The following is a 21,062-nucleotide window of genomic DNA, read 5'->3' as shown; positions in this document are numbered from 1 at the left end:
TTTGTGGAGAAAAAAGTCATGGGTCCTTCACCAAGACAATGCCCCAGCTCACAGTGCGTTGTCAGTGAAGACGTTTTTGGCAAAACACAACATTCCCATCTTAGATCATCCACCCTACTCACCTGATTTGGCCCCCTGTGACTTTTTTCTTTTCCCTAAAGTCAAGTCAGCTTTGAAAGGAACTAGATTTGAGACTGTTGAAGCAGTAAAAGAAAAAGCGACGGAAGTAATGTATGGACTTAACGAAAATGATCTGCAGCATTGCTATGAACAGTGGAAAATTCGTATGGAGCGGTATAGAGAACGAGGAGGAGAGTACATTGAAGGAGATAACATGAAATTGTAAATAATTGTAAATAAATGCTTTTTCCAGCATCAGTCTGGTTTTTTTCTAGCCGCACCTCGTATTTGTACCTGTGGGGATGACCGAAACAATGAGAAAGCAAATACGAGACAATAAGTGATCGCTCACGGCAATAATTGAACGCTAGAAGTACTTCATAAGAGCTACACATGGCGTTGTCAAGAGAAATCAAGTAGGAGGTGCAATTCGTGAAAATTATCTTTTGAACTTGGTCAGAGATGGTGTTAAGCGAAGGAAAAAGTGATTTGTTTGGTTTCATTCTAGGCCAACGGCTTTGCCGCAGTGGTAACACCGGTTCCCGTCAGACCACCGAAGTTAAGCGCTGTCGGGCTATTTTAACACTTGGGTGGGTGACCGTCCGGTCCGACAGCGCTGTTGGAAAGCGGGGTGCACTCGGCCCTTGTGAGGCAAACTGAGGAGTTTCTTGATGGAAAAGTAGCGGTTGCGGTCTGGAGAACTGATAATGGCTGTGAGAGCGGTGTGCTGACCACATGCCGCCCTGTATCCACATCCAGTGACGCCTGTGGGCTGAGGACGACACGGCAGTCGCTCGGGCCTTCAAGGCATGTTCTGACGGAGTTTGGTTTGGTCTTATTCTAACAGCTGTGACTCTGTAACCAGTTAAAAGTTTGAAATGTGCTTTATGGAATGTTTTACTATATTACCACCCACTATTTACTATTGCTTCAGAATTAACCAGCACGCTACACCTAGACCTGCTAGTGCTGCAGTCGTAATTGTGACTGGCTGCTGCTTTCAGTCGCAGACGTTTGACGTTTCGGTGACAGAGTGTGGTGTCTTCTTCAGGCCTCAGCAAGTTCGCAAAGCTGGCGCGGTCGGTGACGCGCAGCCGCTCCGTCCTGGTGTCGCAGTTTTCGTCGCACCTGCCCAACCTCAAGGACACCGCCAAGCAGTCCCACCTGGCGCACGTGAGTATCGCAGACACAGCAAGAAGGAAAGAATGCAATAAGATATTATATCAGAATACAGTCTAAGACAAAAAAAGGCACACATTGCAAAGGAATGATCTGAACGCGACGGAAATCGGTAGGTGTGATGTACATGTTGTTGTTGTTGTTGTGGTCTTCAGTCCTGAGACTGGTTTGATGCAGCTCTCCATGCTACTCTATCCTGCGCAAGCTTCTTCATCTCCCAGTACCTACTGCAACCTACATCCTTCTGAATCTGTTTAGTGTATTCATCTCTTGGTCTCCCTCTACGATTTTTACCCTCCACGCTGCCCTCCAATGCTAAATTTGTGATCCCTTGATGCCTCAAAACATGTCCTACCAACCGATCCCTTCTTCTAGTCAAGTTGTGCCACAAACTTCTCTTCTCCCCAATCCTATTCAGTACCTCCTCATTAGTTACGTGATCTACCCACCTTACCTTCAGCATTCTTCTGTAGCACCACATTTCGAAAGCTTCTATTCTCTTCTTGTCCAAACTAGTTATCGTCCATGTCTCACTTCCATACATGGCTACACTCCATACAAATACTTTCAGAAACGACTTTCTGACACTTGAATCTATACTCGATGTTAACAAATTTCTCTTCTTGAGAAACGCTTTCCTTGCCATTGCCAGTCTACATTTTATATCCTCTCTACTTCGACCATCATCGGTTATTTTACTCCCTAAATAGCAAAACTCCTTTACTACTTTAAGTGTCTCATTTCCTAACCTAATTCCCTCAGCATCACCCGACTTAATTTGACTACATTCCATTATCCTCGTTTTGCTTTTGTTGATGTTCATCTTATATCCTCCTTTCAAGACACTGTCCATTCCGTTCAACTGCTCTTCCAAGTCCTTTGCTGTCTCTGACAGAATTACAATGTCATCGGCGAACCTCAAAGTTTTTACTTCTTCTCCATGGATTTTAATACCTACTCCGAATTTTTCTTTTGTTTCCTTTACTGCTTGCTCAATATACAGATTGAATAACATCGGGGAGAGGCTACAACCCTGTCTCACTCCTTTCCCAACCACTGCTTCCCTTTCATGCCCCTCCACTCTTATAACTGCCATCTGGTTTCTGTACAAATTGTAAATAGCCTTTCGCTCCCTGTATTTTACCCCTGCCACCTTCAGAATTTGAAAGAGAGTATTCCAGTTAACGTTGTCAAAAGCTTTCTCTAAGTCAACAAATGCTAGAAACGTAGGTTTGCCTTTTCTTAATCTAGCTTCTAAGATAAGTCGTAAGGTCAGTATTGCCTCACGTGTTCCAACATTTCTACGGAATCCAAACTGATCTTCCCCAAGGTCGGCTTCTACCAGTTTTTCCATTCGTCTGTAAAGAATTCGCGTTAGTATTTTGCAGCTGTGACTTATTAAACTGATAGTCCGGTAATTTTCACATCTGTCAACACCTGCTTTCTTTGGGATTGGAATTATTATATTCTTCTTGAAGTCTGAGGGTATTTCGCCTGTCTCATACATCGTGCTCACCAGATGGTAGAGTTTTGTCATGACTGGCTCTCCCGAGGCCATCAGTAGTTCTAATGGAATGTTGTCTACTCCCGGGGCCTTGTTTCGACTCAGGTCTTTCAGTGCTCTGTCAAACTCTTCACGCAGTATCTTATCTCCCATTTCGTCTTCATCTACATCCTCTTCCATTTCCATAATATTGTCCTCAAGTACATCGCCCTTGTATAAACCCTCTATATACTCCTTCCACCTTTCTGCCTTCCCTTCTTTGCTTAGAACTGGGTTGCCATCTGAGCTCTTGATATTCATACAAGTGGTTCTCTTTTCTCCAAAGGTCTCTTTAATTTTCCTGTAGGCAGTATCTATCTTACCCCTAGTGAGACAAGTCTCGACATCCTTACATTTGTCCTCTAGCCATCCCTGCTTAGCCATTTTGCACTTCCTGTCGATCTCATTTTTGAGACGCTTGTATTCCTTTTTGCCTGCTTCATTTACTGCATTTTTATATTTTCTCCTTTCATCAATTAAATTCAATATTTCTTCTGTTACCCAAGGATTTCTATTAGCCCTCGTCTTTTTACCTACTTGATCGTCTGCTGCCTTCACTACTTCATCCCTCAGAGCTACCCATTCTTCTTCTACTTTATTTCTTTCCCCCATTCCTGTCAATTGTTCCCTTATGCTCTCCCTGAAACTCTGTACAACCTGTGGTTCTTTCAGTTTATCCAGGTCCCATCTCCTTAAATTCCCACCTTTTTGCAGTTTCTTCAGTTTCAATCTGCAGTTCATAACCAATAGATTGTGGTCAGAATCCACATCTGCCCCAGGAAATGTCTTACAATTTAAAACCTGGTTCCTAAATCTCTGTCTTACCATTATATAATCTATCTGATACCTTTTAGTATCTCCAGGATTCTTCCAGGTATACAACCTTCTTTTATGATTCTTGAACCAAGTGTTAGCTATGATTAAGTTGTGCTCTGTGCAAAATTCTACAAGGCGGCTTCCTCTTTCATTCCTTCCCCCCAATCCATATTCACCTACTATGTTTCCTTCTCTCCCTTTTCCTACTGACGAATTCCAGTCACCCATGACTATTAAATTTTCGTCTCCCTTCACTACCTGAATAATTTCTTTTATCTCGTCATACATTTCATCAATTTCTTCATCATCTGCAGAGCTAGTTGGCATATAAACTTGAACTACTGTAGTAGGCATGGGCTTTGTGTCTATCTTGGCCACAATAATGCGTTCACTATGCTGTTTGTAGTAGCTAACCCGCACTCCTATTTTTTTATTCATTATTAAACCTACTCCTGCATTACCCCTATTTGATTTTGTATTTATAACCCTGTAATCACCTGACCAAAAGTCTTGTTCCTCCTGCCACCGAACTTCACTAATTCCCACTATATCTAATTTTAACCTATCCATTTCCCTTTTTAAATTTTCTAACCTACCTGCCCGATTAAGGGATCTGACATTCCACGCTCCGATCCGTAGAACACCAGTTTTCTTTCTCCTGATTACGACGTCCTCTTGAGTAGTCCCCGCCCGGAGATCCGAATGGGGGACTATTTTACCTCCGGAATATTTTACCCAAGAGGACGCCATCATCATTTAATCATACAGTAGAGCTGCATGTCCTCGGGAAAAATTACGGCTGTAGTTTCCCCTTGCTTTCAACCGTTCGCAGTACCAGCACAGCAAGGCCGTTTTGGTTAATGTTACAAGGCCAGATCAGTCAGTCATCCAGACTGTTGCCCCTGCAACTACTGAAAAGGCTGCTGCCCCTCTTCAGGAACCACGTTTGTCTGGCCTCTCAACAGATACCCCTCCGTTGTGGTTGCACCTACGGTACGGCCATCTGTATCACTGAGGCACGCAAGCCTCCCCACCAACGGCAAGGTCCATGGTTCATGGGGGGGATGTACATGTGTAGACAAACAAATGGTTACAATTTCAGAATGATTTATTCATGATAAAGAGCCTCATAAATTGAGCAAGTCAATAATGCGCTGGTTCACCTCTGGCTCTTATACAAGCAGTTACTCGGCTTGACATTGATTGATACAGTTGTTGGATGGCCTCCTGAAGGATATCGAGCCAAATTCTGTCCAATTGGCGGGTTAGATCGTCAAAATCTCGAGGTGGCCCGAGGGCCCTGCCAACCATTCTCAACAGGGAAGAGAATCCGCTAGGTTGCTGGCCAAGGTAGGATATGGCAAACACGAAGACAAGCAACTCTCGCTGTGTGCAGGCACATGAAATGTAAGACCAGGAGGGCTTGTCATGAAGGGCAACAAAACGGGGCGTAGAATGTCGTCAGCGTACAGTTGTGCTTGAAGACTGCAGCTGATGATAACCAAAAGCGTCCTGCCGTGAAAAGAAATGGCACCCAAGACCATCACTCTCGGTTGTCGGGCCGCGAGGCTGATCGACAGGCTTCAGTCTGAAGTGGGACTCGTCACGGAAGACGATTCCACTCCGATCAACGGTATTCCAGCTTAGAGACGTATCTGGACACCTCCAAATAGTGGTGGGAGACCAGCCTCAAACCTGCCCGCGATAAGGCTTGGCAACCAGGACTAGTGATCTGGGGTACCATTTCATTTGAAAGCAGGCTCCCTTTGGTTGTCATCCACGGCACCCTTACAGCACAACCGTACGTCGGCGATATTCTACGTCCCGTTTTGTTACACTTCATAGAACGCCTTCCTGGACTTACATTTCGCCAAGATAATGCGCGCCCGCATGCGGCGAGAGTTTCTACTGCTTGTCACCATCCTTACCAAACCTTAACTTGGTCGTAGGATCTCTCCCTAACTGAGAACCTTCGGAGCATTCAAATGTTCAAATGTGTGTGAAATCTTGTGGGACTTAACTGCTAAGGTCATCAGTCCCTAAGCTTACACACTACTTAACCTAAAGTATCCTAAGGACAAACCCACACACCCATGCCCGAGGGAGGACTCGAACTTCCGCCGGGACCAGCCGCACAGTCCATGACCTGCAGCGCCTCAGACCGCTCGGCTAATCCCGCGCGGCTTTTGGAGCATTATGGGAAGGGTCCCCCTAGTAGTTCGGAATTTTGACGATGTAACGCGCCAGTTGGACAGAATTTGGCACTATATCCTTCAAGAGGACATCCAATAACTGCATCAACAAATGCCAAGCCGAACAACTCCTTGCACAAGGGCCAGGGGTGGGCCAACGCGTTATTGACTTGCTCAGTTTGTGAAGCTCTTTCTCTTGAATACATCACTTAATTTTTCTGAAAATGTAATCATTTGGTTGTTTTCTTTTTTTTTTGTCTTCGAGTGTATTAGGAAGCCGTTGTTAGAATATTTAAATATGGAAATGATTGGTACCAACTGACTGTTTCACATCCATAAATAACTGCAGTAAATGTCCTATGATTGCGTAATGTGTAGCCGGCCGGGGAGGCCGAGCGTTTCTAGGCGCTACAGTCTGGAACCGCGCGACCGCTACGGTCGCAGGTTCGAATCCTGCCTCTGGCATGGATGTGTGTGATGTCGTTAGGTTAGTTAGGTTTAAGTAGTTCTAAGTTCTGGGGGACTGATGACCTCAGAAGTTTAGTCCCATAGTGCTCAGAGCCATTTGAACCATTTTGTAATGTATAAAGAAATTTGGAAGCTTTACTATTATAATACTTTCTTTTGTGTGATATACTAACTGAAAAATACCCATTTCGCTTAGTCTTCCATTCCGGTCGTTTTCTGAGAAGCTCCATATCACCCTAAAACATACTTAAATTTTGTGTTCTGCCTTACGGCAGGTCTTGTCATAGGGGAAGCCCTGTCAGAGGGGTCCATCACATGAGCGCCTAGGGAAGTGATTCCAGTGGTGGTTTCCCGTTGCCTTCCACTAATGATGATGAAATGATAATGAGGACAACACTACATCCAGTCCCTGAGCGGAGAAAATCTCCGACCCAGCCGAGAATCGAACCAGGGTCGCTTGGCATGACAGACCGCCGCGCCGACCACTCAGCTATCGAGGCGGACTAGAACATACGAGAACATCATAAAAATGAGCATTAAAAATACTCTAGAATTCTCAAAAATATTCTTAAGTGCACTTAATCCACTTAAGTATTCAACAATACCCCAACCAATATCTTGATTCTCTTTCCTTCGTGAAGCTAAAAGTGCTTTTTGCTCCTCATTTGTATCATTGCATCGGTGTCTTTCTGTTTATTTTTTTTCAGTTCACCACTGGCGAGGTCTCCTCTTTTACTTTTCGATATCCTGTTAAATGCTAATATTGCCCAAAACACTATTTCACTTTCTACCACTTTCGCTTTTGCTTCATCCAATCTAATCGATTTCTAAAAGAATATTGACGTAAGCGTCGCCCCACGCCCATCCACTCCTCTGAGCTGAAACGTATCCCCATCTAAAGATTATGGAACATCCGAGAACATTCTGCAATGTTCTACAACATTCTCGAACATTTTGGGACACTGTTGATAATTCTAGAACATTTCCGAAACTTCTGGTAGATTATATAATGTACTGGAAAATGCCTAGAAGGGGCATTCTTTTCAGTCTCTGTCCGCAGCCCGTGGTCGTGCGGTAGCGTTCTCGCTTCCCGCGCCCGGGTTCCCGGGTTCGATTCCCGGCGGGGTCAGGGATTTTCTCTGCCTCGTGATGACTGGGTGTAGTGTGATGTCCTTAGGTTAGTTAGGTTTAAGTAGTTCTAAGATCTAGGGGACTAATGACCATAGATGTTAAGTCCCATAGTGCTCAGAGCCATTTTTTTTTCAGTCTCGGTTACTGCGGCTGTCGATTCCCAGCTGCTTTACCGACTTACCGTGAGAACTCCATTTGTGCGATGCTCTCTTGTAACACTCATACTTTTCGAACCCAACCTCTGCAGTTCCTAACAGAAATCTTCATCGCTTGGGGAGTGAGGGCTGCCTTAGCACATTACCCCATGGAGCTGCGATTGCGAGTTGCAGAGTTTTGTGGTACACAGAGACAAACTATGCTTTCATTTATTATACAGGATGTTTCAGCACATCCGTTACAAACTTTCAGCAGATAGAGAGCACAAGCAGACGATAGAAGTATCAGCGTAGCAACGCGTGGTCGAAAGCGCTTTCCTGGCGCGGTAGCGACAACACAAAACACAAGAAAGGAAGGACAGGAACAGAATGAGAAAACATGTTTATTGCGCTTAGTTCACCTAAAATGCTGGGACGGCTTTAACTTTTGTACGAAACCCTCGTCAACAGTAGTAGAAAAGTTGCAAGCATCGCGACAGCTGCTGGGGTTGTCCGAGAAACGCCCGATATCTTCCACAAAATCAGATCTTACATGCGCCTCAGATATGAGGCGTGTATCATGGTCCGGGTTCGTATTTCTAATACTTTCTTTGATAACGATCGTTGTCTGATTTTGTTCCTGTACCTTGGTTTCTCTTGGAATAAGTATGATAAACATCTTCCCATCCTGTTCGTGTCCTTCCTTTCTTTTGTTTTGTGTCGTCACTACCTACCATTCGTTGCCACGTGATTTTCCAGCGTCTATGTATATTCTATCTCTCCTGAAAGTCGGTAGACGATGTGCTGAAGCATCCTGTATCATTACAGGGTGGCGCACGAAATGTGTCACCATTTGTTTCGTACATAATTTATGAGTCGCACTAGATAACCTGTTGAAAATCGCAACAGCAGTAGTAGGAGCGGGCCTTGGAGAAGCAAATGAGCTACGAAATGACACGTGATTCACGATACCGTCGCTAGGAGACTAGTGTTTTCAACATGGCCAACAATGCGCGCGTAATTGCAGTTCTGTTACTTCTGTTGCGACTCACAGGCTGTTCCGACAACTGTTTAACACCAGTTGGACCCTTTGATTTGAAAGAGACCCATTCATGCGATCAATTTGTACAGAATGGGGCAATATTGGAAGCTAAGCGACCTCGGCGGATCCTGTTTGTTTGCCGGAGAACAATGAACCCGGTAAATCATGCAGAAAGGCAGCAATAAAACTGGGCATATTGAGATGCTACTTCAACAGATTCTTGAAAGTGACCTCCGGATGTACCCATAGATTATGACGTTTGTTCAGAAGCTCACTGCAGAATACAAGCGCAGAGACTACGGTTTGCCCATTGGGCCAAGGATGGCGAGCAAACTCTCAACAACGTTTGGTTTTCAGGCGAGCCACATTTTCATTTGGACCGCGTGGGTAACAAAAAACGATGTTTGCTCTATGGCTACCGAAAATCTGCAGGTGGTTTATGAGCGACAACATTATGCTTCGAGGATTACAGTGTGGTTCGCAGTTTCCAGTCGCGTCCTTATTAGACTTTTTCCTTTGCAGAAACAGTGAACAGTGCGCGTCATGGCAAACTACGCAATAACTTCGTTCGATAGCTTCTTGCTACAGTGTTGTCCTTCAAGACGCTGTTTCTTATGCAAGATGAGGGGACGCCATATACTGCAAAGATTACCTAAAGGAAATAACTTTCCTGAAACGCCCACATCACGGAATGGAGTCACAGACGGCTTATTCTTCAAGTTTGCAGTCAAATTACGGAAGACGTGCCGGAGGGTTATCGCTAACATCAGTGTTCGTGTGAGGGAAGTTAGGAATGAAAACGGCGGCCATATTGAGCGTGTGCTGAATTGGAACAATTCTCCACAGAGTGTTTTTCATGGTAGTAAATGTCCCTTTTAGTTTGTCTTGACAGTAGAGTTTTTATTGGAAAACAAAATGGTGACACATTTCGTGCGCCACCTTGTGTGTTGATTTCATTCTCAGGTCACACAAATATTGCCCGTTTCCATTTATTACCAAGTCATCATCAAATCTATTTAAAGAGAAATAAATTGGGAGAGTCAACTTTGTGACAGTGAAATCATGGAAAAATGCGTAACTATTAGTGTAGATAAGCAGAATAGAGGACGCTCGCCTGCAGGCATAATCTGTGAGTGGCGAACCGTAGTCTGCCGGTAGGGCATGGCGATTAATTACAACTGATCGATGAACGGAAAGTCCTTCTAACTGAACGAAAAACTTATACAAGTTAGCGAGCGACAGTGTTACTCGCGGCATCGAATTCCGAATCATCTATTTTCACTTTGACGAATAGTCATTACGGCCCCATAAAATGGCGAACTGCCTCTTAGAGCTTGCACTTTCCTTGCACGATGTCCTGCGAACTATGGATGAAGAGCAACAAGCAGATTCCGTATTCCTAGATTTGTGGAAAGTCTGACACGGTGCTGCACTGTAAACTGTTAACGAAGGCACGAGAACGCGGAAAACTACCCAGACATGTGAGTGGCTCGAAGAATTCTTAAGTAATCCAACCAAGTACTCAAATGGGAATACCTGGAGGGAAGTTCACTTTTTTTCGAGTAACACTATCGATAAAATTTAAAGATTCGGAATTTGAAGCTGACTGCATAACAACTCTACTGGCTCTAACAGACATCTCGCGAAAGGACCACGAAGATAAGGAAAAAACAGGGGTTGTACGGAGTCATGTACACAGTAGTATTTCCCTTGCTCCATTTTCGACTAGAACAGGCAAGGAAATGGTACAAGGTATTCTCCGCCATGCCCCATACTCTGGCTTGCGGAGTATGTACATAAATGTAGATGTATTCAACCACCGAGGTGCAGATATAAAATTCGTTTTATGCATCTATACTAATTGGTTCACTGAATCCAGGATAGTATATATGAGTTCTACCATCCTGTATGCATTCTCCAAAAGTTATTGTACAGGGTGATTCAAAAAGAATACCACAACTTTAAAAATGTGTATTTAATGAAAGAAACATAATATAACCTTCTGTTATACATTATTACAAAGAGTATTTAAAAAGGTTTTTTTTCACTCAAAAACAAGTTCAGAGATGTTCAATATGGCCCCCTCCAGACACTCGAGCAATATCAACCCGATACTCCAACTCGTTCCACACTCTCTGTAGCATATCAGGCGTAACAGTTTGGACAGCTGCTGTTATTTCTCGTTTCAAATCATCAATGGTGGCTGGGAGAGGTGGCCGAAACACCATATCATTAACATACCCCCATAAGAAAAAATCGCAGGTGGTAAGATCAGGGCTTCTTGGAGGCCAGTGATGAAGTGCTCTGTCACGGGCTGCCTGGCGGCCGATCCATCGCCTCGGGTAGTTGACGTTCAGGTAGTTACGGACAGATAAGTGCCAATGTGGCGGCGCTCCATCCTGCTGAAATATGAATTGTTGTGCTTCTTGTTCGAGCTGAGGGAACAGCCAATTCTCTAACATCTCCAGATACTGTAGTCCAGTTACAGTAGCACCTTCGAAGAAAAAGGGACCAAAAACTGTATTGGCTGAAATGGCAAGCGAACAAATGTACAACTAAATGAAACTTTATAGCTCCCTTAATTCGCCGACAGATAGTGCTTAGCTCTGCCTTTTGTCGTTGCAGTTTTAAATTCCTAAAGTTGTGGTGTTCTTTTTGAATCACCCTGTATTGTCAGCTACACGTTCATTTAAAAAATCGTTCAAACTATAAAGAATTTCACATTAATAACGTTACGACACTAAATCTTTTACGACAGTATAAATTAAAGAAACTCGTACGTCATGATACGCCTGATCTAAGCAGACAGATTCGACAGCGCTTCATTCGAATCTTCAGAAGGGCAACGCGCAATTAATCGAGTATATCCTGTATAGGCTTTCCGGGCGGGAAGGAGCGCCTGGTCCCCGGCACGGATCCGCCCGACGGATTTGTGTTTAGGTCCGGTGAGCCGGCCAGTCTGTGGATGGTTTTTAGGCGGTTTTCCATCTGCCTCGGCAAATGCCGGCTGGTTCCCCTTATTCCACCTCAGCTACACTATGTCGGCGATTGCTGCTCAAACAAGTTCTCCACGTACGCGTACACCACCATTACTCTACCACGCAAACATAGGGGTTACACTCGTCTGGTGTGAGACGTTCCCCGGGGGGGGGGGGGGGGGGGGGGTCCACCGGGGGTCGAACCGTACAATAACCCTGGGTTCGGCGGAGGGGTGAAGTGGACTGCGGTAGTCGTCGTGGGGTTGTGGACCACTGCGGCTGCGGCGCGGACGGAACCTCTCCGTCGTTTCTAGGTCCCCAGTTAACATAACATAACATAACGTATCCTATGTATCTGAGAGAAGCAGAAACTTCCAGAGACCGTCACGAAGCTATTACATCGGCAAAATCCAATCAATGTTGATTTTTACAATGTAATTTCTTCTCAGGTAGACGACGTTGTTATATCTGTGGATAACACACCCATACTAAAATGCATGTAATTCGAAAACATGCAAGGCAAGTTAAAATACTGCAGCAGTTTCGGTAGAGTAGCGGTTAATTCTTTGTAGAGTTGAGTTCGTGATCGATTGTTAATGTCGCTGGTGTGAACTGCTGTACGTGCTTCGCATCGATTCTTGGCAGTGCTTTGCTTGTCATTATCATTGCACGTGTTCTCTAATATCGGTACCCTCACTCCGATTATTTCAAGCAGTGATGTACCAACATGATGGTACTACGGGTAGCAAAAACGTCACTGGTGACTACGTAAGGGGGCGCAAAAAATGTTTACATCATTGTTTTTCTAAGTAGTATCCTGCTGGAATACGCCTTTCACTAGTTTTCACGAGGAATCGGCGTCTTTTTTCCGGGAGATAATGAAAGATAATTAGAAAAATAAATTACAAGAACGAAAGGTAAGGTGTAGGCAGCCATCAGATCAGTGGTCACTATCAGTGCATCTCTCATTTAAAGAATCGAGCTCCCATATAAAAAACAGCTTTAGACGCCCAATTACTTTATAAATACGTTAATTTGTTAAATATTTGACTTTAAGCATGTAAAGCCTTAATGGTCGAAGACACAAAATCTTAGTTATGTCGATTTTATAATTTTTGCAAGAAGTGGATTATTCGCCTGTGGACTAATGAGAAAGTTTAGAAAAAGATTGAAATTATACACTGACAGAAAAAAAATCACAACACTAAAAAATTATTAATGTAGAGCAATGAAACTTCTGGAATATGTTGGTATAGGTAACGTATTTAAATGATTAACATTGCAAGATCACAGGTTAATGGAAGCGCGATATAAGCCATCGCAAATGTGAAATTGCGTTAATAACCAGTGTAACCGTCAGAATGTTGAATAAAAGCAGGCAAAAGTGAGTGTGTTGTACAGGCGCTGGATGTCAGTTTGTGGGGTGGAGTACATTACTTGTTACACTTAGTCGATCAATACAGGGAGCGTTTCGTGCTGTTTGTGGATGACGATGGAGTTGTCGTCCGATTATGTCCCATATGTGGTCGATTGGAGACAGATGTGGTGATCTAGCAGACCAAGGCAACATGTCGACACTCTATAGAGTATGTTGGTTTACAACAGCGGTATGTGGGCGAGCGTTATCCTGCTGGAAAACACCCCTTGGAATGCTGTTCGTGAATGGCAGCACAACAGCTCGAATCAGCAGACTGGTGTACAGATTTGGAGTCAGGTTGCGTGGGATAATCACGAAAGTGGTTCTGCTGTCATACGAAATCGCACCCCAGACTATAACTGCAGATATAGGTCCAGTATGCGTAGCACACAGACAGATTGATAGCAGGCATTCAACTGACATTCTAAACAGCTCACGGTCACCACTGCACAGAATCAGAACTCGCTTTCATCAGAAAACACAACAGAAGTTCACCTTGCCCTCCGATGAGCTCTCACTTGACACAAACGACATCACAAATGGCGGTGGTATGGGGTCAATAAAATGCACACTACAGGGCGTCTGGCTCGGAGATGTTCTTAAAATAACCGATTTGTAACTGGCCGTTGTGTCACTGTAGTGCCAGTTGATCCTTAAATTACTGCTGCAGATGTAGTAAAATGCGCGAGCCACTTGCCGAAGACGATGTTCTTCCCTCTCGGTAATGCCACGAGACCGTCCGAGCCCGGTCTTTTCCCGACCGCACATTCCCGTGACCACCGTTGCCAGCAAACACGTACAGTGGCTAACTTCCGATCATGTGTCTGCGATATCGCAGAAGGAACATCCAGCTCCTCGTAGCCCCTTTACACGATCTCATTCAAACCCAGCGAGGTGTTGATAATGGCGTCTTTGTCGCCTTAAAAGCATTCTTGACTAACACTAACTCACCACATTCATTCTCAAAGGTAACTAATGCTCATGCCAGTTAATTAAGGCAAACCTGATTCGCATGTCATAGTGGTGCTACTAGAACTACTTTTATGCGACTGGCGTGAAATTTGACCAGACATTATCTTTCAGACGTAGAAACACACCTATCAAATTTCGTTTTTTTTCGCACAACTCCTTCTTGATACTGCGATTTTTTCTGTCTGTGTATTTAAAGTTTGTTGAAAGTCGCTAAATGCTCTCATTATGAAACACTGCATGGATATTCTTCTTTCTTGGCTCCCGAGCCTTGGTCTCTTCTACAATTTCCTTCCATTTCTCTCGGTCCTTTGCCAATACTCTCCATTTTCTATAGCCCATCCTCCTAACATCTTCGATTACTCCAACTTCCCATCTGGCTCTTGGTCGACCACGTCCTCTCTGCCCTCCTGGCTTTATTTGTAACCTCCCCACAAAATAAAATAAATAATAAGAATAATATTCTCATTTAGTGTAACCTCAAAACAGAAAAATTCCTAACCTTCTCAACAGTAAAAAATTATAATTATGTCGTTCACATTCAGTGTAACGTCCCAACAAAAAAATAAATTCAGTAACCTGGTGATAATACAATGTAACTAAACTCTCAATTAAATTGTCGCTCACTTATAACTTTTCAATAATTGACTGTGAATTTAACCTGGTAAATTTTGGACGTCAGCAGTGCTGCGTCATGGCCCTGAAAGATTATTCTGAATAAAAAAGAAAAATTCTTACCTCAATGAAGTCGCCGGATAACGCATATATATATCTGCTCTTACAATAATTTTTTTCTGGCACAGCCCTGTGCAATTCTGGTCGATAGATTTGTCATTTATGAAAGGAAACAACTGATTTTTCTTTTGCAATAATCGGGATGATCATGGATTGAAGAAATTAGTAAATTCTTTAAATTGAAATGAATGGTTGTTAAAAGTTATTTTTTATGAGAAAGATTATTATTAGAAGATTTTTAAAAGATTTACATGGGAGTTGAAATAACATTACTACATATGCGCGAGGCTGCTTTTTACCTTATACAATAATGCTCAGTTTCCGGCATCGCTGCACTGCGACTGGCCCAGCCAACACGATACACCAGACCAGACCAGAGCAGACTGCTCGCTAGCAACAACTTACTGCTACAGCTACACAGTTCCTACTGCAGTCAACACTGCTCTCTGGTCAGAGCTTTTCTTATACCTTGCATATCGCAGGCAGTGCATGAGCAATACATCGAAATTACATCTGTTCGGACCTCTTACATAACCCTCCACTGGGGGGTGGGGGGCAAAAATTTGGCAGCGATGGTGAGTCAATTGGACTTGCCATGAGCAACAAATTTTTCTTTAATCTACTTAATTAACTAAGTCTACAGTCACAGAGTATATATATATATATATATATATATATATATATATATATATATATAAAGTGCAGAACATGAAATGAAATAAAGTGCACGTGCACTGAGTACAGAACATATCAAGAAATGACAAAATGTATACGCAATGAGTACAAAACATATTAACAAATGACATGAAGTGCACACGCACTGTATATATTTTTACCATTTTACAAGAGCTAGGAAAGGAGAGGGAAGGATTGCATCATGGTTGTAGCCCAGTAGGTTGCACGTAGCTGCACTGAAAGTCCATATCTTTCTACAGAAGCACAACACCAAGTGAGACAATCTGAAGTTCTCTTCCCTGAAGTATTAATCAGTGTAGCCAAGACACTGAAATGTTGTATTAATATTCAATGTTATCATTTTGGTAGTACATTAGGTACACCAAACAGTAGGAACATAATAACATCTCCATCGTTCAAGGTGGTGGACAGCATGATGTGTCAACACCACATTCTTGTAGAATCCATACTCTTTCACCAACGTAGAATTAGTGCAAAATCCAAATATAGTGCTCCATGATCATGAGGATGGACAGGACAAACGGATATTGCAGTAATTGCTCGTAATTAGGTCGGAAGGTGAAGGACATTAAGTCTTATGCTAGTCATCATTGAGAATTACACTAGTCTATCAACAGATTTGAGTAATTGTTGGCACTCATTGCCTAGTTACTAAACATTTCTGTACTATGTATGGAGTATTACAGAACATTATTCATAAGTCATCTGATTACAGTAAATATTGGCACTCATTGGCCAGTTACAAACCATTTTTATGCATTCTTCAGAAGTTATCATTCAAAGCAAGAGTTAATTAATGGCACAGCATTTACATAATTCATCTAATTATAGTAATCATTGGCATTCATTGGCCAGTTACTAAACATGTAGCAAGTATTGAGTATTACAAAACAATATTCATAACTCATCTGATTGCGGTAATTATTGGCACTCATTGGCCAGTTACAAACCATTTTTATGCATTATTCAGAAGTCATCATTCAAAATGAGAGTTAATTATTGGCATAGCATTTATAGAGTATAACAAAAATATTATTTACAGAAATTATTGGCATAGCATTTATGCATTATTACAAAACGTCATTCAGTATTACTCAGAACTCATCATTCAAGCGACATAGGACATATTTAAAATGTAACTATTACTCAAGGTCTGTGGTCCAATAATACATAGATATAATGGATTCAATACATCTGAGAAATTTGCATTATATTTAGAACTAGAAATATCTCTTAAACTGGTAGCATTATTTGGGACTGGTAATACATTTTTTTGTGCTAGCAATTCATTGCGTTGAGATCGATAATTAATTGCTGGGGCGTGAAAATATTTGCTTTTGACTTATTGCTGGAAATAAGGATTAATAACGTCATTCGTCATGAGTCAGCTGTAGCAAGGTTATGAACAAGTAAGAGTATATGTGATCACATTCATGAATGATACACACAAATGGGTAAAAAAAATGCAAGTACTTGAACAGGTTTAATGACTAACTGCTTATAGCACATTAATTTCATGAATAGCTTCTCCTGGAAAAAATAGAAGATGGATTATTGAGCTGAAAGAAGAAACGCATATTATGCTGAAAAGTAGTGAACTTCGAATTAACAGGTAATGAAACATGTACTCAGAAGTATGTACTCTAGCTGTCCTTTCCAAAACATTCAGTCATTATACCATGCGACATAAGACATACTGTCAAAACGAACTGCAACAAATACTTAAATAACTACATAGCATCTCTTAACTAATAGTAAATATATAAACTTAATCATTATTCTCATCTGCAAGGAAAAACTTCATTATTCATATTACCATAACTTCATTACTATCATCACCTGCAAAGAAAAACTTCATTATTCATATTAGCATATTCTTCATATAACTATTCATCATCATTCATTATCATCTGCAAAAAAGACACTTCATTATTCATTATTCATATTACCATTTACTTCATACAACTATTCATAGTATTGAGTTTCTTATTTCTAGCATATTTCATCGCTAAAACTAAGATGTGTAGTTCTGTCTGACAGCCTGCATCAACCACCTCGTATTCTGAAAGAAAAATAATTAGTTAAGACTGCTATCATACGATGTGTATAGTATATTCTTGTTAATGCTTGTTAATTCTGATCCAAATACTCTTCATGACAAGGTATTGCATTTTCTTTCGTTCATTCCGAAGGTGAAATTCCCATTTCGTAGTAATCCACTGTGTTTTGTTTAAGTTATTTCTTTTACACGTTATTGCTTTCTGAAAATGATGAATAAGGATTAATATCTTGCATTTAAATCATATACTCATTAAATAAAAACTTGTTTCTAGTAATATAATTAAGCATACAGCATAGCATGACAGAAAACGTATTATGTCAAAAACATAGACAGTTTTCAAGTGTAAAAAAAAAAATATGTACACAGAGTATCATAATGTAGTAGCAAAAAAAAATGTAAAATAGTCAAGATATTGAGATATCATAAGGAAAAATGTCAAAGTCAACTGGTGTTTGTTATATCTCATACATACACGAAAAATGGAAAATGTGCACGGTCTGATCTACGAGGGCCGTTCAGAAAGTAACCTCCGGTTGATTTAAAAAAATACACCAAGTTAAATAAAAATATTTTAATATATACGTCTTACAACGACATCTTTGCACTATTTTTCTACATAGTCTCCATAGCGATTGAGGCACTTATCGTATCTCTTCACAAGCTTTGAAATTCCTTCTGCATAAAAATCACCCGCTTGTGCCTGGAGCCAGCGTGTGACCGCATCTTTGAGCTCTTCGTCGTCATCAAACCGTACAAGAGAGTCTTAGAAATCTGTGAAAAATCAGTAGACAACTCCGACACTGAGAAACGTTGATTTTCACGAACTTTTGCATCAACTGTCTGAACGAGTTCGTCAGTCACCAATGATGGTCTACCACTCCTCTCTTCATCATGAACGTTTTCTCGTCCACTTTTAAATAAACGTACCCATTCACGGACAACTCCTTCACTCATAACTCTTGGTCCATACACGGCACAAAGCTCACGATGAATAGCTGCTGCAGAATATCCTTTGGCTGTAAAAAACCTTATGACAGCACGCACTTCACATTTGGCGGGGTTTTCTATTGCAGCACACATTTCAAACTGCCACAAAAACTAAACTAGCGCAGGTACGACGTTCACTCGACCACGGCTTGATGCCGACTGACCTGTTGAGTGCGTGAACGCACAGATGGCGTCGCTACTCCCCCCACAACCCGCACTGTGACCAATCGGAGGTTACTTTCTGAACCGCCCTCGTATAACGACAAGAAAAGCGACCTGCTAACCTTACCTTGCCGGGCACTTGCCAAGAAAAAATATGATAATCATCAGTAAGTAGTCACATAGATAGAATTGCATAATTGGTCATAAAATATGTAAGTTTATCTGGAAAAATGTGCACGGTCTGATGTGTAACGACAAGAAAAGCGACCTGCTAACCTTACCTTGCCGGGCACTTGGCAGGAAAAAATATGATAATCATCAGTAAGTGTTCATATAAATATAATTGCATAAGTGGTCATATAAAAATCAGGAAATGGCATTACAGTGTGATAAATCATAAAGTATGTTCATTCAATAAATGGTTTAATATTGGAGACATGGTGATTGCCTTTGCTTTTTCTGGTTCTCAAAGTTTCGACATGTACTACATTGGGGTGAGGAATACTGCGAATTCCATATGGACCTGCGTATAGAAGCTCAAATTTACTGCATCTACTCTTTCCTCTGTTGGATAAATAGTGTGTGCGTACTAATATCTTCTGTCCAATGTGAAAGTCACGGCGTGTACAAACCTGTTTTTGCTGTCTTCTCCGGAGCTCTGCGGCACGTTTGATGTTGTTGAGTGCAATGTCAATTATTTCATGGTGTCGTAGTCGACGAGATGTAGGAAAGGATACTAATTCTTTAATTTTGTTAGGTGGTTCAGCATTTTTCAATATAACAGTCGGAGATAGCATAGTAGATTCATTTGGTATCGAGTTAATTACATCCGGGAATGAGAGTATGTGTGTGTCCCAATCAGTATGTTTTTTATGGCAGTATATTCTACATAGTTTACCAATTTCTTTCATTAGTCGTTCACAAGGGTTCGAAGAAGCGTGATACTTGGATATATAGATCGGAGAAATGTTTGTTGTTCGTAACATACGTGTCCATATAGCAGATCGAAACTGTGGTCCATTGTCGGAAATTACTTTCAATACATGCCCTACATGAAATAGAAAATGTTTTACAAATGCTTTCGAAACAGATTTAGCAGTAGCTTTGCGTAACGGAGTGAAGGTAACAAATTTCGAAGTGAGTTCAACAGCGACAAAGATGTAGCAAAAACCTCTTATTAGTTCTGGGAATCGGACCAAAAATGTCTACAGCGGCCATGTGTCTCAATTTAACGGGTACAATAGGATGTAACGGAGGAATATGTGAAGTCGTGTCTGACTTAGCTTTCTGGCAGATTTTACATGACGCTAAAACTCGTCGAATACTTTTCTCCATGTTGGCAAAATAACAGTTCTGTCTCAGCATAAGAAAACATTTTCTGGCTCCATAATGTGCGTAACTTAAATGAGTATACCAAATTAATTTGTTAACAAGCTCGTCAGGAATGCATAGTAACCAATTGTTGCTGTCAGGGTGAGAGCGGCGAAACAGAATGTTATTGCGTACAGTGTAATGGTTTCTGATGGTAACATTATTCCTATCTTGGCAAAGGTGTTTAATTTCTTTCCATACGTTGTCTTTACTCTGCTCTTGTGCTATGTCTCGTAATGACGATGAAATGAAATTTTCAAATGCGACTTGTTGAATATACATGACGCTAAAATTTACTTGGCAGAAGTTGGTTGCGATGTCTTGCTGATTGATGCTGAGAGAACGGGATAGTGCGTGTGCTACACTATTTTGTGTGCCGGGAATGTGAACAATTGTAAAATTAAATTCCTGTAAATAAAGTTTCCATCTGCTTAATCTGTCGTGTGTAAATTTTGATGAAAGTAAAAACTGGATAGCTGTATGGTCTGTGTAAACGGTCGTATGTCTTCCATAAAGAAAATGCCTAAATCTGGTAAATGCCCATACAACACATAATCTTTCAAGTTCTGTAACAGAATAATTGCGTTCAGCAGGTGACAGAATGCGACTCGCAAAGGCGATGTTTTTATTTACTGTAGAACCATCTTCTTCAATTTCCTGAAAAATGTGTACGCCTAAAGCGGTGTTAGAACTGTCGGTGGCAATGGAAAAATTTCTACTAAGATCTGGGTGTGATAAAAGTCGTGCGTTCAACAAAGCTTGTTTCAGATTGACAAATTCAGACTGTGCTTGGCTATCCCAGGACCAGATAGTGTTTTTACCTGTCAATTGACATAATCTAGGGGTGTCTAAAGCAGAGTAATGAATAAATTTACGAAAAAAGTTAATTAAACCCAAAAAGCTGCGTAGTTGTTTCTTCGTCGTAGGAACAGTAATGTCACGTAAAGCTTGAAGTTTTTCCGGGTCAGGCGCAATGCCTTCTGCTGAAATTACATGTCCAAGAAATTTTACAGAAGTTGTGCCAAAGTGTGATTTGCTAAGATTAACTGTGCGTCCTTGT

At 41.6% G+C, this 21,062-nt stretch overlaps 1 protein-coding gene across 1 annotated transcript in view; it reads left to right on the top strand.

Moving 5' to 3' along the window:
- LOC126209975 (potassium voltage-gated channel protein eag-like) overlaps window positions 1–21,062 on the top strand; it is a 125,075-nt gene that overhangs the window by 39,434 nt on the left and 64,579 nt on the right. The window contains exon 3 of the mRNA XM_049939086.1: window positions 1,172–1,293. Within this exon, the coding sequence (XP_049795043.1) occupies window positions 1,172–1,293 (122 nt within the window). The remainder of the gene's footprint in view (window positions 1–1,171; window positions 1,294–21,062) is intronic.

This window comes from Schistocerca nitens, chromosome 10 (genome assembly GCF_023898315.1).
Source record: "Schistocerca nitens isolate TAMUIC-IGC-003100 chromosome 10, iqSchNite1.1, whole genome shotgun sequence".
Classification (NCBI taxonomy): Eukaryota; Metazoa; Arthropoda; class Insecta; order Orthoptera; family Acrididae; genus Schistocerca; species Schistocerca nitens.
The sequence above is the reverse complement of the archived record's forward strand: the minus strand, read 5'-3'. Positions and strand labels throughout refer to the sequence as shown.